General features: G+C 36.7%; 1 protein-coding gene across 2 annotated transcripts in view; it reads right to left on the bottom strand.

Annotated features, from left to right (window-relative positions):
- MARCHF6 (membrane associated ring-CH-type finger 6) overlaps window positions 1–18,294 on the bottom strand; it is a 76,073-nt gene extending 57,779 nt beyond the window's left edge. Inside the window, exon 1 of one of the 2 annotated variants that reach the window (XM_031946128.1) lies at window positions 17,932–18,294. In XM_031946128.1, the coding sequence (XP_031801988.1) occupies window positions 17,932–18,235 (304 nt within the window). In that variant the 5' untranslated portion in view covers window positions 18,236–18,294. The remainder of the gene's footprint in view (window positions 1–17,931) is intronic. The other variant, XM_031946127.1, reaches the window with a different exon arrangement.
- Between the last annotated feature and the right edge of the window lie 452 nt (window positions 18,295–18,746).

Here is an 18,746-nt window from a genome sequence, read left to right as displayed (position 1 = left end):
TCAATTTTCTTTTAAGACATACTAGAACTACTCTCAGACCTTCTAATTAGATTTTAGGACTCCTGATGATGATAGGATTCAGAGGATATACATGAATCATCACCCCATATTGGAAGCCAAGTATACTTTACTATAGTTTAGTCCTTTATTATAATACAACACGTTTACCTTTTATGTTTCTTTAGAGTCCTTTGTCTACAAAGCTGATATTTTTTTAAATCAAGAATACTTGGTTTTCTATTTCTTAAAGGCTCCCCCTTTTTTTTCCCTCCAAAATTCTGCTACAGGGTAATATATGTATACTACAGAATAATACAATGATAATTTGCTGGGTAAATTATTCTTGATAATAAGTTCATATATAGTTAAATGGAAAGAGATATAGATATAGAAATACCCTTCACCTTATACTGTATTACAAGCTCTCCACTCCTTCAGAGTGGAGGCTAAATCATGTGTGATCCTTACTGTGCTCTTTCCTACATGAATTCTTTCTGCTTCAAGTGGTTTTTCTTTGGAAGCTCTAGATTTTGGAAAAAAAAAAAATTCCTGGGATTTTCAGTCTTTTTAGGAAGTTTGGGGGGTTCTTTCAGGACGTAACCCATTCATTCTAATTCCATTTTATCTTCTGGTTCCTAGAGGTCTGGGAAGTTTTCTTTTATAATGTTAAAAACAGGATGTTGAGTATCTTTTTAAATCATAGTTTTCAGATAGTCCAATGATTCAAATTTTTTCACATCTGTTTTCTAGGTCAGTCAATTATGCTATGATTTAAATTATAGTTTCTTCTCTTTCTTTAACTTTGTTTTAATATTTCTTACTGTCTCATGGAATTATGGCTTCTATTTGATCCATTCTAGTTCGTTGCTTGGGAAAGGTTTTGTGCTTCTTGTGCCACACTGTTAATTCCTTTTCCAATTCTTTTCTCTATAACTCTCACTTTTTTTCCTCTAGCACTCTCATTCCATTTGTTAAAAAACTCATTTTTTAAAACTGTTACTTCATTTCTTTCAGGAATTCTAGCTAAATTTTTGCCCAAGCTGTCTTTCTTTGAGAGGTTGATAGTAGATGTTTTAGAATCATTCCTTTCTTGTGGTTTTGCATTTTGAGTTGTCCTGTCACCATAATAACTTTTCATGGTTGAACTCTTGTCTGTTCATTCTTCCCGTCTATTTCCTGATTTTGAACTCAGTTGTTTTGGCTGTATTCTGCACCTTCCTGGAGGAAAAGTTTGGGCCGGTTTTGTTGCCTCTTTTGGGGGGTCCTGAGTGCTGTGTTATTCTAGACTTTCAGAGACTGCTCACACTGAGAACCTGTTTGCTGCCTTTCAGTGTTTCAAAAATAGTCTAAACCAGGGAAGGTTCTAAGCCCTGGTTTGAGTTTTACAAGTTCCTGACTGGATCTGGGACTAAGCAAAAGCAGACTACTATTAGATTCAGTCCGTATCAGCCAGCTGAAAAGCTATTCAGAACAACAAAACTATAAATTAACATTCCTGCCCTGGTTATTCTTCAGGACTGAATGAGAAACTAATCCTAAAACCCTGATCTAACCTTGGGGTCTGAGATACCACTGATACTGGCTTAACATTCCCCTTATTTGCTATACAGGCTAAGGCCTGAAACCATCCTATATTCTTAAACTACATTCCTAGGTACAGGCTTCCTCATCAGTTTCCCCTAGATCTGTGACTGGGAACTGAGTAGCAAAGTGACAAAACTTCCAACTGACACTTGTTCCTAGGCCCTGCAGTGCTCCTATATGGGTCTAGGACCTTATCTTGGACATAGTCCCTGGGTATTATAATGCTCTATAATATACACCTGGCCAGGAGTGTATATAGACCCCTTGGTCTGTCTCCTTCACCTCCATAACCTCACAATAGCTAGTCGGTATCAATCACTGATTACCATTATAGTATCTCTAGTTAAAATCCAAAATTCAACAGTATGGAGCATTAGTATGGATCAAGTATATATTTTTATTCATGGAAAATTTACACTGGCCTTGGAGTCAGGAGGACTTGAGTTCAAACCGATCTCAGACACTTAACATTTCCTAGCTGTGTAACCCTGGGCAAGTCACTTACTCCCAAATGCCAAGAAAAGAAAGAAAGGAAAGAAGGGAAAGAAGGGAAAGAAAGGAAAGGAAGGAAAGAAGGGAAAGAAAGGAAAGGAAAGGAAAGGAAGGAAAGAGAGAGAGAGAAAAGAAAGGAAGAAGAAAGAAAGAAAGAAAGAAAGAAAGAAAGAAAGAAAGAAAGAAAGAAAGAAAGAAAGAAAGAAAGAAAGAAAAAGAAAATTTAGCAGTGAGTAGAAGGGGGTTATGCACAAATTAGCCTAATATTTTCTTCACTTGAAGATGTTTATTAATTCAGATTTCCTTCTAAGGTCTAAATCCAATTGTTTTTCAGTGGAGTCCAACTCTGATCACATTGGGATTTTCTCTGCAAAGATATTGGAGTGATTTGCCATTTCCTTTTCCAGCACATTTTACAAATGAGGCAATGGAGGTAAAAAAGGTTAAATGACTTGTCATTTAACCCTTTCTATAATCTGGATTTTACCTATCTTTCCTAATACAGTTTATATTATTTCCCTTACAATCCATTCCTGCCAAATTAGACTAAAAGTTGTTCCAATAACAACTATGAACGTTGTATGGAAGGCAGGCAGGAAAGAAAGGAAAGAAGGAAGGCAGACAAGAAGGCAGGCAGGCAGGAAGGAAAATAGAAAGAGGTAGAGGAGGAAGAAATAAAAGTTAGATACATTATCTAGATATAAGTAGGTCTGGAGTCAGAAACACTTGGTTTCAAATACCAATTCAGAAACTTTGTAACTGTGTGTGCTTAAGAAAGTTACCTCATAGAGCTTCAGTGTCCTCAATTATAAAAGAGTTTTATTTATGCTACCTACCCACTGGATACTATGAGTCAAAGGTTTTTAAAACCTTAATTATATATACAAATGAATTATTATTGAAATTTTATTTAAAAAAATTTTTTTAAATGTGGAAATGAGGTGTCTTGATAAAGGATCAGCAGAGAAGCCAGTGTCACTGGGTTGAAGAGTACAAAGAAGACTGATAAGATAGGAAGGGGCCTGGGTGGGAAGATGTTTGAACGCATTACTAAAAAGAACCTGTGCTCCTTGTATTCTCCTCTTAGAATTTTAAAAAATCAGGTGAGATAGATGACATTAAAAAATTATTCTCTATTAGTCTGAGAGCAATAGTTTTGTGCTCTAGTCATAGAAGTCTCCTCATAGTTTTGGCTTCAATCAAATCTAAATTTTGACTTGCTGAGTAGTATGTAAGAGCTAATTATCTCAGTGGGTAGAGCACTAGTTTTGGAGTCAGGAAGACCTGAATTCAAATCCAGACACTTACTAGCCATGACTTCTAGGCAAGGCACTTAACTTCTATTTACCTTAATCTACTGGAGAAAAAAATGGCAAACCACTCCAATATCTTTGTCAAGAAAAATTCATGGACAGACAGTATTGGTGTTTTATGGTTTACAAGATCACATAGAGTCAGACATAACTAAACAAGTGAAGAACAAGTAGTAATATAACTAATTGCACTGCTGTATAGACATACTATACTCTGGACTTTAGTTTGAGAACTACTATACTAGAGTATCCATGTCACTACCCATACATCTCTGCTCAATAAACTTATTACATATTACCTCAAGGATCAAATATAATTTTTTGGAGGGGCCATTTAAAGCCCTTGCCAACCTTCTTCCTCTCCCTCTTTCACAGTCTCTCTCTCTTCCCATCTCCCTCTCCCATAACTAAAAGAAACACAGTGCCCGCCTTCCAAGACCTTTACATTCTAAGAGGAGAATACAAGGAGCACAGATTTTTTTTAGTAATGTGTTCAAACATCTTCACACTCAGGCCCCTTCCTATCTTATAAGTATTCTTTGTACTCTTCAACCCAGTGACACTGGCTTCTCTGCTGATCCTTTATCAAGACACTTCATTTCCACATTCCAAGTGTTTCCACTGGCTATCTCTCATATAACTGGAATATTCTGCCCTCCATCCTCACCCCCCCTCCCCAATTTCCTGGTCCCCATCTCCACCTACTAGTTTCTTTGGCTCCCTCCAAGCCTCAAATAAAATTTCCCCTTCTACAAGAAGCCTTTTTTGGTTTCCCTTAATGCTATTGCCTTCTGAGATTACCTCTAATTTATCCTTACAAGGATCCTTATCCTTCTAATTGACCCCTCTTTGTGACTTCAGCACTTAGCACATAGTAGACAATAAATTCCAGGTAACTAATGGACTGACTCCAAATCTATCACCGTTCCACTATACCACAATCCTGACACTTTTTTTGGACATTTCATCAATACTGACAAAAAATTTATTCCAGTTTTGCTACAACAAATCAATAAGAATAAAGACAAAACTGTCTTACCAAATTGAAGACTATTTAATAACAATATTTTAATTCAAATATAGCATTCATAATCCCAAGTATCAACCAAAACAAACTAGAGTTTAACTAGATCTGAGAAGTGGCAATAGAGTGAAATCAATTTTGTCCCTTGGGGCAGTTGCCTAGGCTTTGTTATAAATTCAACTGTCTTGCATCATTCACAAAAAAAGTTAGAGCTCTATAGAAAAGTTCTTTACCTAACCATGTAAAAGCTTCATTCATGTTTTTTACATGTAGAAATCAATGAATCCTGTGTTGTTATGCACTTTAACACTACACCTAGAATACTTAGCTCCAAGAGTTTATTTCAGGATAAAATGTGACAGATGTAAGTACTTTGCAAAATCTGAAGTGTTATGTACAATTATGATGATTCACGCTTCACAACATCTCTCCACTCAGTTACTATCCTACTTCAGAGCTTATCACCTCTATCCTAGACTATCCCCAAAGCTTTTTAATTTATCTACCTCCCCACTCCAATCTATCTTCCATTCAGTTGTCAAAGAGATTTTTCTAAAGTGAAGGTCTGATCATGTCATTCCCTATTCAAATAAACTCCAGTGGCTCATTACAGAATGAGCCAGAATCAAATATAAAGCTTAGTTTGGCACTTAAAATTCTTTTTAATCTGGACTTTCCTATCATTCCAAGCTTCTCACACTTAACTCCCTTTCCTCTCCCTACCCCACCCCCCACTATACTCCAACATTACTGGCCTACATTCTGCTACGTACCTGATACTCCTTTCTGCCTATGCATGGGCAATAATGTATAGAATTCTATCCCTCCTTACTTCCTTCTCCTGGTTTTGCTTACCTTCCTTCAAGACTCACTTCAAATCCCATCTTCTGAAGGAATTCTTTCCTAGCCCATTATCTCTACCATCACTCCCACCTACTATTGCCTCCCCATGATTACTTTCAATCTAATATATACACAACTATTTTGAATTTACTGATTTTATTAAGTGCCGCTTCCATTAGAACATAAACTCCTAAAGAACAGGGCACATTTTTACCTTACCTTACATTACTTATCACAGTGACCGGCAAATAGTAAGCGTTGATAAGTGTTTCCCGATTGACCAAGAGAAACCATAGTATAATGACAAAAAAAAGTCAGCCTCATTTAGAAGATCTGAATTCAAGTCTCACACATATTAGGTTAAATGGGCAAATAACTTCTCAATGCCCCCAGACAAGTCTCTAAAACTATAAATCAGAAAGGCCTCGGTTTGTATTGTACCTCAGATATTGTATGATTCTTGGCACATCATTTAACCTTTCTGGGCATCAGTTTTCTCATATATAAATTAAAGGACTTGGACTCAATGACCTTTAAAATCCCTTTCAGGTCTAGATCTATAATATCATGATCCCATTATACTTTAAGTAGAGAATGGTTGCGGATATGCTTTAGTAGTTGGAGGGCCTCATAAAAGAGCTTCTTGTGGTTACTTTAGAGAGTTTGGGGGGGAATAAAAGGACTAAAATTCACCTAGAAGAACAGTCAAGAGTCTAAAGAGAAATAATGAAGGGGGGGAAAAAAAGCAAGAAGGAAGAAGACCTAGCAGGATCAGATGTCAAAATGCATTATAGAGTAGTTAACATCTAAACAATTTGTACAAATGATAACTATATAAATATGTATACATATATTGGATTTAACATATATTTCAACATATTCAACATGTATTGGACTACTTGCCAGGTAGGGGAGGGGGTGGGGAGAAGGAGGAGTAAATTTGGAACAAAAGGTTTTGCAAGAGTCAATGTTGGAAAAATTACCCATGCATATGCTTTGTAAATAAAAAAAAAAAAATTTTTTTTAAACCCAATTTGTACAGATTTAAAAAGAGAGGTTCATCAGTAGAATAACATACAGAAGAAAACAAACCTAACAGCTCTGTGTCTGATAAACCCAAAGACTTTACTGGAATAAGGATTCACTAGTCAATAAAACTGCAAAGTAATCTGGTAGATTTTAAACTAAAACCAGATTTTATACTACATGTTACATTAAGCTGTAGCTACATACATACTCTATATATAAAAAGTCATGTTGTATTCAAATAATAAACATAAAAGAAAAAAATTCTGAAAGAAATCTAGAATTAAACTAGGAATATTTTTATACAGACAAAATCAATGCAATTAAAATCATAAAGGAAATAGCTAACTGAGGGGAAAAAAATCTTCCCAGCAAGTTTCTGTGATAAAGGTCTGATAGTCAAGGTCTACAAGGAACTGATTTATATATACAGAATAATAAGGTGTTCCCCCAAGAGATATAGTCAAAAAATACAAAAAGAGACTTCTCAAAGAAAGAACATCAGACAAGAACCCAAAAAAACCTGCTCCAAGGAATTATTGTTTTCCTTCAGTACTCAAAAAGGACCAAAATGACATCATGATGTCAAGGTTAATGTATAATGTGTAGACAACATGAGCTCAGAAAGTTCTACTACAGGTTGGGCACAGGCGTGGAATGGCGATATCTCTAAATTTGGGTATCTCACATTTCTTTCTTTGTTTCTTTTTTGCTGAGGCAATTGGGGTTATTTGCCCAGGGTTAAACAGCTAGGATGTGTTAAGTGTCTGAGACCAGATCTTAACTCGGGTCCCCCTGACTCCAAGGCTGGTGCTCTATCCACTGCACCACCTAACTAACCCCTCACATTTTTTTTGAGATACTACAAATTTTGCCTAACTCACAGAGCACAGCAATTTCTTTGATGTGGTTATGCATGCTGGATAGTACTGACTCATGTATCACAATCAATATCCAAGTTCTTCAGAGACTTTGAGAGTGTCCGTCTATTACTTCTGCCCTCTGTGTAAACACTTGTCTTGGATGACTTCTCCATAAAATAGTCTGTTAGACAAATATATGTTTGGCATTAAAATAACATGACCAATTCATCATAGTTGAACTCTCTATAACAGAGTATGAACGTTTGGCAGTTCTCAGGAAACGACCAAGTGAATTTCAGAATCTTCCTAAGGTAATTCAAATAGAAGTAGTTCAATTTCCTGGCATGGCGCTGGCAGACTATCCAGGTTTCACAGGCATACAATAATGAGGTCTGTAGACTTTCATTTTGGTAGGCAGTCTAATACCTCTTCTCTTCCACACTTTCTTTAGGGACTTCCCAAGCTCTGGCAATGCATTCATCAACCTCATCATCTATATGTACATCCAGAAAAGTATACTGCCACAGCAAGTGAACTTATCTACAACATTCAAAATTTCTCCATTTATTATAACTGATGGTTTCCTGTATGGATGGTGCAGTGTTGGCTAGTAGAGAACCCTTCTTCTTGGTGTTGATTTCATTCCAGCAGAGATCTACAAATCAGAAGATCCAGTGCTCATACAAAAGCAGACAGAAATTTTCCAAATTCTATAACAAGCTGAGGTTATCCCCCAGGAGATCAAGGATGTCTCCATTGTCCATCTCTATAAAAAAAAAAAAGGAAACAGGTTGTCCTGTGACAATCACAAGGGTGATTGTGACTCTCTTAATCATTGACAGCAAGATTCTTGCCAGAGTCCTTCTCAATTGATGATCATCTATCTGAGAGCTAGTGTGGCTTCACAAAAGGCTAAGGAATGGATCATATGGTGTTTGCTGCCCAATAATTTCGGAAGAAATGACAAAAGCAGAACAGAGATTTGTATATAAAATTCGTTGATCTAACCAAAGACTAGTATCAATCACAAGGGCATACGAAAAATCATGGCAAAATTTGTTTTTTCATCAGTATTGTATAACAGTTATACAATGGCATGTTTGCATGGGTTCCAGATAATGGGCAATGCTTTCATACTTTCTCAATGATCAATAAAATGAAGCAGGGCTATGTGCTTGCTCCCATATTCTTAGCATGATATTTTCAGCTATGTCAGATGTCTTCAATGAAGACAAAAACAGAATGAAGGTCAGCTATAGCACTGACACTAAATTATTTAACTTGAAAAGACTACAAGCCAAGAGTCCAGGTCACTAATAATTTAAAAAATTAAAATAATTCTGAGATTTCACTCATATTCTTCAAACTAGCAAAAAGAACTCCTACCCGCCAAAAGGAAAAGTTACAATTGGTGGAGAGGCTGTGGAAAGACAGGGATTTCCGGTGGTACTGTGAGTAAATCCAGACGCTCTGGGAAACAATTTGGAATTATATACAAAAAGTTTCTGAACTGTGGTTATATACCCCTTGATCTACTGATAAAAGTACCAGGCTTATGCCCAAAGAAATCAAAGAAAGAGAAAAAATACTCATTCTTTTTTAAAAAATGTAATTATTCTTTTCATAACAGAAAAGAACTGAAAATAAAAGAGGCAACCACAAATAGCAAAGCTGTTCAAATTATGGCATATGAATATAATGAACTATTATTGTACCACAAGAAATGTGGAAAAGGAGTTTCAAAAACATATACAAATTGATGAAGGAAGTGAGCAAAACCAGAACAATTTAAACAGTAACAACAATACTGTAAAGAAAAATAGCTTTAAAAACTAAGATTAATGTAATGACCAATCATGACTTCAGAAGATGGATGATGAAACATGTTACTTACTTCTTTTTTTTTTTTTTGTTACTTCTTAAAAGAATAATGAATGTAATATACATTTTTAGATATGAAAAAAGTGTAGATTTGTTTTGCAGGTAACAAGAAAAAAATATTCAATAATGATCTGATAATATGTATCAAGAAAAGCTTAAAACAAGGAGACAAATATTCAAAGAGGACCCAATATAATTATGAAGGTTATCCTTTACAGAATACAAGTATAAGCGTTAAGGTCTTTCTAGATGCTTTTAGGGTTAGGGTAACATGATGCTAATTTAATCAATCCCCAAAATGTTATTTCACACATTTGTGTGTGTGATCTGCATTGAGATCTATAAACACTCAAGAAGAGATAATAATAGATACAGGAAAAAAAACAAATACATGAAGAATAACTATTTTTGATAGCATAACATGAAGTTAGAAAAGAAGATCATTGCATCTGCTACACTGAGTTTGTCAATCAAAATCTGATTGGAATAGACACTACAAACAATGAGAAGCAGCTAAGGAATAAAATGGAGAAAGAAATTGTATTTAAATAATTTTCAGAGCTTTCAGTGATCTTAAAGTATACCCTGCACAAACATTTATCACTTTGTTATTAACTTTTTTCTGGTGATGCTAGATAGCCTTAAATACAGAACCCATCATCCAAGCATCAGTATTTCCATTCACAAAGATTACTGAAACAACACATGATAGATATAAACAGGCTACACCATATCACCAAAAATGATTTATTTACAAAGTATTATAAAAGATTAAATAGGAAATACAATCACATTAAACTGCTAGGTAAATAAAAGATACCTAAGCAAGAACTCCCTTCTCCAACTACTACTCATTTCCTTATCCCCTTTCATTTTAGTCCAACTCTTCCTAGTTCTCATCCTAAATGATCCTCCTCAAACCCTTCCTATTTGTTAAATTATCCTTTGTTTTTCAGACCTCTTCCTTTCAAGTTCTTTCATTAGGCAAAAAACTGGTTCCACCCCACCAAAATTCTGTATACTTGACCTCTCTTATTTCCTCTAGTACCAGGATGACCTTTATACAATAATGCTAAAAGGAATAAACATACCCTTGTTCCTCATTTCTATTTATACATCCATGGTTACTGCTTCTACAATTTTTTTGACCCTTTCATTATTTAGGATTTTGTCCACATGGTGAAGGGTCCCAAATCTAAAGATCTGAAGAAATTAAATTTGTTCTCTTTAGCCTTAGAAGCTATTTATGGAAGTCATAAAGTGGACAGCTTTGGTTTGAGATCAGGAAAAAATTCTTAACAATTAGGGCTGTCAAAAGTAGAATGGACTGTCTCAAGATGTAATCAACAGCAGTGGATAGAACACCAGCCCTGAAGTTAGGACAACCTGAATTCAAATCTGACCTCAGACACTTAACCCGTCCTAGCTGTGTGACCCTGGGCAAGTCACTTAGCCCCAATTACCTGGGGGAGAGGAGGAGAGGGGGAGAGGTAGTCAACAGACAATAAACATTTTTAAGTATCTAATATGTGCCAGGCACTGTGCTAAACACTAAAGATACAAATTAGAAGAAAAATAGTCCCTACCCTAGAGGAATTTACAATTTAACCTGGGAAAATAGCACAAAAGCAAACTAAAAGATGAGGGGATAAAAAAAATCAGCACCCTGAAGTTAATCAAGCAAAATCTCAAAAGAATGCATCAGGCAGATGAGAAATGAAAAGATGGATAAGTTATTTAATTTCTTAAATAGAGGTGTCAACCTGAACTTTAATGAGTCAATACAACAAAAATGGTGATTTTTAACTGGTGCAATTAAAATTGTTGTTTGGGGTGCCACATAGCAAATGGGTACCCAAGCAGGGAGCTAGGAATATGTTTTATATATGGCAGAGAGTAAGGCTAACACGCCAATGAGTAGGGTTATGTATCTCAGAGTTTTACTAGATAAGCTGTTTGGAATAATTAGCAAAAACCCACAAAGAAAGCCAGGGAATCTTGAGAGGGGAGAATTTGAGAGACTTGCAAAACAATCAAGAAACAGGAGGGACAATGTCTAGTCAGCTCCAGGTAGTTTACTGGCCCAGGAATAGAAACTAGGACAGCTCCAGTTAGTTTTTAATCAATTGTGTTGTTTGGTGTTTCTGGTTCTAATCTAAAATCAGAAAAGGTACAAAGATGAAGTAGAGTATCAAGGCTAATTTAGATCTTACAAAATAATGAAGTTATTTCAATAATTTCTGGGAAACAGAAAAAGCAGAGAAGCTTCAACTCCTAAAGTGATGCAGCCAGGTGAGAAATGAGGGAATAAGTTATCCCTCTGGAAGTCTTCAAAAAGAAACTGGAAACATACTTATTGATTATGTTATAGTAGGGGACTCCTTTAGGATATACATTATATTAGAGGATCACTAACATTCCTTGCAACTCTCAAATCCTATGATTCAAATAAATCTCATGTTGGATATATAAAGAAAGGCAAAAACACATCCCATCTCAAACCCATCACATCTTAATCAGGGATATAAAACACACATATGTACATAAAAATTATATATAACATGAATGATGGTAATCTGATGGAAGGCACTAGCTACTAGTTTTATTCTCTTCTCTGATTCAAGAGAAGGTTGAAGGTAAACTAGAAAAGCTGTAAGAGGTGAGTATATGATAGCTATAAAAAGCAGACAAAAAGACTGTAATCTAGAGCATATAGCAAAGAAATAAACAACTCTATACCATTCAATAGCTCCTGATACCAATGCTATGTTATGAAGCAACATAATAAAATAAATGATGCTCACAGTAACTTGTCATAAAAAAAATATATATATATATATATATACACACACACACATATATAAAACACACACTCATATATATAAATAATATATATTTTTTTCATCCATTCTTATAAGTATTTTAACTAGTCTATTCTCTTCTCCCACGCTTCAATGGATCTGTGATCTCATTCTTGTGGGTACTGTCTCCAAAGGATCTGATTATGGCACATCCATGGCTTATCACCCTATTTGATTCTTAGTTTGTTTTATTAAACATGTTGTTAAACCTTCAGTTGAATGCTCTTCCAACTAGGTTATTCTACTCATATCCTACATAATGCACTAAGAATGTTCTTACAGAATTCTTGACTTTTCATAGATGCAAAAAGCAAGAACTGTTCACTACTTCTCTCTCACACTCTCATTAAGTGACTATTCAGACTCTTCTAATCACAAATCTCTCCCTGAGGAGATCCTTTTTACAGCTTCTCAAACAACTACACAGTAATATTAATATAAAATATATACTGCAGCTTACTTACACCTACCACAGGCCTTTGAGTGATAATCAACTTTAGTTCTTAAGATATCGGTATTCATGACTCATATAATACCACCAGAAACATTTTTTCCCCCTCCAGAGAGAAGTTTGGGGTCATTAAAAGCACTGTAGAATTTCCCAAAGGCGAACTGATCCACTATCATCCTCCTATCCTGGGAATAGGTCACTGTCAAGTTTGCATTATTTGTCCAAGAAACACATATACTGATGACCCTGAAATAGGTCGTCCATCATTCAAATGTTTATCATAGTCTAGAAAAATTGGCATTTTTCATCCAGTTGATTTTTCCTGTACAAATATGCTGGGAAGCAATGCTGAGGCTTTGGTATAATCATGTCAGTTTCTTCTAAGATGTCACTGTTTACAGGAAATCCTTCTAGGAGCCAGACTCTACAATGGACATCTTCTTTGATAATAGTAAAAACTTTTAATGAACATATATACTTGCTTTAAGCTTTTTAATTAGTGACAAAGAACTGGATACTAAAGGGGTATCCATTAGTAAGGGAACAGATGACCAAATTATATGAATTGGACAGAGAGGTGTTAAGTGCACAGAACTAGAAATCTAATTTATACAATAACAAAAACATTGTGTAGACAAACATCTTTGAAGAATTTCAGAACTCTGATCAATGCACTATGATTCCAGTATACTCAAGATGTAAATATGTATATATATGTAAACACCAAAAAAAAAACCAACAAAAAAAAAACTCAAAGGTGTTCTTTACTTTTAAATTGAACATAAAAAAAAGTATTCTATCAGAAGCAAAGCTAATGTCATCTGCTTAATACTAATGCATACTTACTCTGTAGCAGTCAACAAGTAAGGAATATACTTAAATGTTACAGAGTTCATAGAGCACACTAAAATAAAAGATTTGTCTAATCATCTCCACAATGTGGATACTAAAATCTGTGATATTATCTCACATAGTTGATAAGATTCAAATGAGATAAAATATATACATATAAACTGTTTTGTAAACTTTAAGCCACTATATAAATGGCAACTATTATCATTTCTATATCTTATATACTACTTCTGGTGCACAATTATTTTGGGATTATAAACTTCTTATTACATAAACTATGAGTCTGCCCACTAATTTTTTCATAAAGAAATTTATGATTTCAATTCACCAAAAATTAAAGTATTTGATTCAATGTCCTCCAACATCACTAGAAATAACTTTAAAATTTTAGTTTTCAAATGAAATTCAATTATTATCTATGATACTGAAACATAAGGTTTACTACAGTTTTTTACTGATTAAAAACAAAAATGTTTTTAAGTTATACCTGAAATGAATCCTGTTGTTTTCACAAACAGCTGTCCTGGGCTAAATGCTTTCCAAAGGACAGACTTTTTTGGGACTGGGTTATTCTGTCTGACTTCACACCAAGGAACCTACTGATAGAAGGTTTCTGTCTTCAGATGTATGTCATTCACCAGTAGGCTATAATAAAATCCTGGGAGGAAGGAATGGTCAACAAATCACAGGACCTGTCTGGGGAGGACTGTGGGGGGAATGGGTATTCCATTCATTCTTCAACCTATTTTGATGCTATTGTGTTTTACTCCGAAGGATGAGATTGTCTTTATCATTTGCCAACACAACACTTTTTGCTTTCTCTGATTTTCTGCTGACTGGGAAAAAAAATTATGGAAGAGAATAAAACTCTACAGCTTTTTTTGTCTTGAAATCAGTAAAGTCTCACACTTCCTATCCAGCTAGAAAGGTATCAAAGTAAACCAGCCTCATTCAAAGAGACTCATCATCTCCAGACTGGCTACTGCTAGGAAATGACATATTTTTTCGGTCATAGCAGCTTATTTCATGAGTCTAAGACATAATCAGAATTCCACATTCATCTATAAAAGAAGTACTCACTCGTATTAATAAAATAATGTTTTGGTGTACTACCCTAAAATTAAATGCCTGCATTGAAATATGATACATGATAGGAATCAGGCATAAAAAAACTGTTAGCAGATGTAAGCAAAGAATGGGATACTCTGAATCTTAGTACCTAACTGAACCTGAGATAATTTAGAACCACCCCAATTTTGCAGATGAGAAAAACCAAGGTCCAGACCAGTGAAGTATCTTTGACAAGTTCTAATCTCCTGACTCTGTCAGACTTCTTTTCTACTATGCCATGCTGCCTGTCAATTTTCAAAAAAAAAACCAAAACTCAGTATACAATAAAATATTTTAACCCAAAAATTATACTGAAAATAATATAACCTCTTTACTGACCCAGAAAAGATTTCAAAATGCAGGGCTGAAGACTCACCATCATGAATTAGTAGAGATGTAGGTTACAGTCCTTACAACTACCATTTCCTAGACATGGCATTAAGGCAGTTCATTTCACCTCTCCTGAGTCTCTTGTATATCCTTATCTAAAAAATAAGGGGCTGAACAAGAGCTCTAAAGCAGGGGTCCTCAAACTTTTTAAATATGGGGCCAGTTCACTGTCCCTCAGACTGTTGGAGGGCCGGACTATAGTAAAAACAAAAACTTTGTTTTGTGGGCCTTTAAATAAAGAAACTTCATAGCCCTAGGTGAGGGGGATAAACGTCCTCAGCTGCTGCATTTGGCCCGTGGGCCGTAGTTTGAGGACCCCTGCTCTAAGGTCTCATTTAGTACTAACATTGTATGAATCTCTTAGAAACTAGTGAGAAAGTTCTGGCCAAAACATTACTATCAAATTTACCCAATAGATCAGAATAAAAGAGCACATTCAATCTTTCTGAATTTTCAGATTAGAAATTGAATTCAGAAATGTCTACTTCAGAGAAAACCTGAATTTCAAAAATTTCTGACAAAAGATAACCATTCTGAACTTTGAGTGGTTTCCTTTACTGGAGTGGGTATTGCTACTGCCATATACAATTTCAATAACATATTAAGAATTTTTGGGAAAAGGGTGAGGCAAACATCTATTAATGACATAAAGACTTCTCAAAAATGAAATAATTTATCAAAATCATCTAACAGAGAAAACAATCATTTCAGTCTTAACTATTAGTTTATAAGAACACTTCAGAAAATATCAGAAACGAATTCTATAAAATTAAATCTATTATACTAAAAACTGGAAACTCATAATTTTTTTAATTATCCCTTTTGCCTAATCATAACAGTTATGCCTTTGGTCAGATATCCAACTCGGTTTATATAGCCTGAAACTATGCAATTTATCACATATCATTGAATTAAAGAATATCTACTTCATTATGCACAAACCCACAATTTTTTGGAAAAATTAGAAACTATAGCAATTCTCTGAATTCAAAATATGGAAATGCACTGATATTTATTTAACACTTTCTTTACAATAATCTACTGCATGAAGCACAGCAAGAATTAAATCCCCAAAGAGATGAGAAAACTGAATTGGTTAAGTGACTTGTCCATGGTACACAATTAATAGTAGTGGAATCAAGATTTCCTCAACTCAAGACCATAACTGCGGCTCAAGGCTCTCTTCCCACTTACACCATAAGTCCTTTCACAATCGCCTATGTAATTTCCTATATTATTTAGTATATAATGCATTATTAAGAGAGGGGAAAAGTTTTTTTTTAATAAGCATAAACTTAATTTACTAGTATAATCAGATTATTAACTTTAAACACATCACCATGTATATCTTTATATCAAGCTCCAGAGCTGGTTAACACAGGGATGGATATGAAACTACACTGCAGGCTAGAAACTGGAAAATGAGTGGATGCCCATCAGTTGGAGAATGGCTGAATAAATTGTGGTATATGAATATTATGGAATATTATTGTTCTGTAAGAAATGACCAACAGGATAATTTCAGAAAGGCCTGGAGAGACTTACATGAACTGATGCTGAGTGAAATGAGCAGGGCCAAGAGATCATTATATACTTCAACAACAATACTATATGGTGACCAATTCTGATGGACAATGTGATCAACCAAATTATTTCCAATGGAGAAGTAATGAACTGAACCAGCTACGCCCAGAGAAAGAACTCTGGGAGATGACTAAGAACCATTACATTGAATTCCCAATCCCCATATTTTTGCCCACCTGCATTTTTGATTTCCTTCACAGGCTAATTGTACAATATTTCAGAGTCTGATTCTTTTTGTACAGCAAAATAACGGTTTGGTCATGTATACTTAATGTGTATCTAATTTATATTTTAATATATTTAACATCTACTGGTCATCTTGCCATCTGGGGGAGGGGGTGGGGGAAAGAGGAGAAAAATTGGAACAAGAGGTTTGGCAATTGTCAATGCTGTAAAGTTACCCATACATATAACCTGTAAATAAAAGGCTATTAAATAAATAATAAAATAAAATGATGATAGTAGGGAAAAAAAAGGAAAGAAACTACACTACAAACAAGATATATTTATGTATTTAGTTGCAACTCTCCTACCAATAATCTTTTATGGTTTTTTTTTTTAACCTTTCTTTTCTGACTTAGTAAACAAATTTTCAAACACAAGCTGGCAAAAAAAAAGACTTGGTTTTTAATCAGGCCAGTTCACTCTACCTACTCCAGTGACAAAAGCAATGTTACTTGTTTTCCTCCCTAACTTTCCAAGTCAACAAAAAAATTTATCGACATTTTTTCAAGGGGGAAGGGATTAAGAAGCAACAAAATTCTAGAGAGAAAGAAGAGGGAAAAAAAAGTTAATTAAAGAAGGCTTCAACCCACCCCCATCACTTCATTTTCGAGGAGGGGGATGCATTTTGCAACTCGAAGCTCTCTTCTCGTTCTGGGGCGCTGGTGCCTGACAGAGAAGTTGGGGAGGAGGAAAGGAAGGAGGAGTCGGCTTCTACAGCCTGCCTCAGTACTGGACAAAGTGGGAAAAAGTGCGCTAGAGATGCCCTATGGGGAAAACTTTTAACCCCCAAACACACTCTACCTTTCCATCTCTCTCCTCCTCCTCCTCTTCCTCCCCCTCCCCTTCCTCTTCGCAGAAAAGTAAGGCAAATAGAAGTTAATCGCCTTGGAGCGGCTGCCCCCTGCCCTGTAGTCCAGCGGTCCGGTCACCTCGCCCCGAGGCGGCCTGACCCATCCACAGGTCAGTCTGGGTGGGAATGATTCCAAGCTTGCTCCCTGCTCGCAGTGGAAATCCGGCCTGGACACCCTTCCCCCCTCCCTCCGCTCCTCTCTATCACCACCACCCCCCCGCCCTAGTCACAGCATCCCCCCGCGAGCCAGGGGCGCGCGCCACCCGCGGGCAGCCGGAAAAGGGGGACAAGGCGCCTGCAGCCGCGGCTCCCGCCCTCCACGCGTGTGCCAGGGCAAGAAAGGAGGCGGAGGAGGCGCCTCCGGGCGGCCCCGGGGTTCCCGGATCGCCTGCTCCCGTGCCCAGGAAACTGACCCCTCGCCCATCACTTCCCCCGTCAAGGAAGCCCAGGGGATAGCAACGAGAGACCCGCGGACAGCAGTGACCGAGAGAGATTGTCGCAGCCCGGGGGCGGGGAGACGAGGGGGGGAGCGAGGGTGCGGGTGTCACGGGGGCGGACGGGGAGGAGGCGACAGCGCGTTACCTTCTTCGGCGGTGTCCATCTTGTCTGGGGGGGGGCGGCGGTGACGCAGCCGCGGATGCTCCCGACACTGGAGCCTTCCGGGCGGAGGCGGGGGGAGGGGAAGGAGGAGGGAAGGGGGAGGGCGAGGGAGGGGAGAGCTAGGTGGAGCCGTGCGTGAGGGGTAGTGAGGCGGGGAAAGAGGTGGAGAGATAGAAAGTGAGAGAGGGAGGAAGAAAGTGAGAAGGTAAGGGGGAGGGGTGGGGGATGTGGAGGGGGGGAGTAGGCCCAGGCATACAGTGGAGACCGGAAGGAACTTAAACGCCATCAACGACGGGGTTGGCGTCACGTCCGGCTGGGGCAGCTCCGTGCCCTCCGACTCCTGGGGAGGGGAGTGTTGAGGCTGTAAGTTTCCTTCCTGCTGGGAAGGTGCGTTAACCAAGTGACCGTGAAGCGTGAGCCTGGGCTGCTGAGCTACTTATGCAGAAGAGTTTATTTTCAGACGTGGACTTTCCCTTTCTTTTGGCATGACTGTTACACTGAAAGGCATCCATGGGGAACGGGGCAGGGGAGGAGGATCTGAGTGGAAAATGTAAAAAAATAACAAAAAGTGCATTAATACATTTTTAAAATACACAAAGTTGATTTTTTTTTTAAAAAAAAGACAAATCCGGCAATTTTGTCACGAACTTGTCATCATTTTTAATTTTTTTTATTTTTAATTTTTTAATTAATATGTTTATTTATTTTATTATTAATTAATTATTAATTAATAATTAATTAAATAAAAGTATTTTTAATACTTTTTAAAGCAAGTTTACAGTTTTCTATACAATCCT

Source organism: Sarcophilus harrisii, chromosome 1, assembly GCF_902635505.1.
Source record: "Sarcophilus harrisii chromosome 1, mSarHar1.11, whole genome shotgun sequence".
In the NCBI taxonomy this organism is placed as follows: domain Eukaryota; kingdom Metazoa; phylum Chordata; class Mammalia; order Dasyuromorphia; family Dasyuridae; genus Sarcophilus; species Sarcophilus harrisii.
Note: the sequence above shows the minus strand (reverse complement) of the source record. Positions and strands in the feature narration are given on the sequence as shown.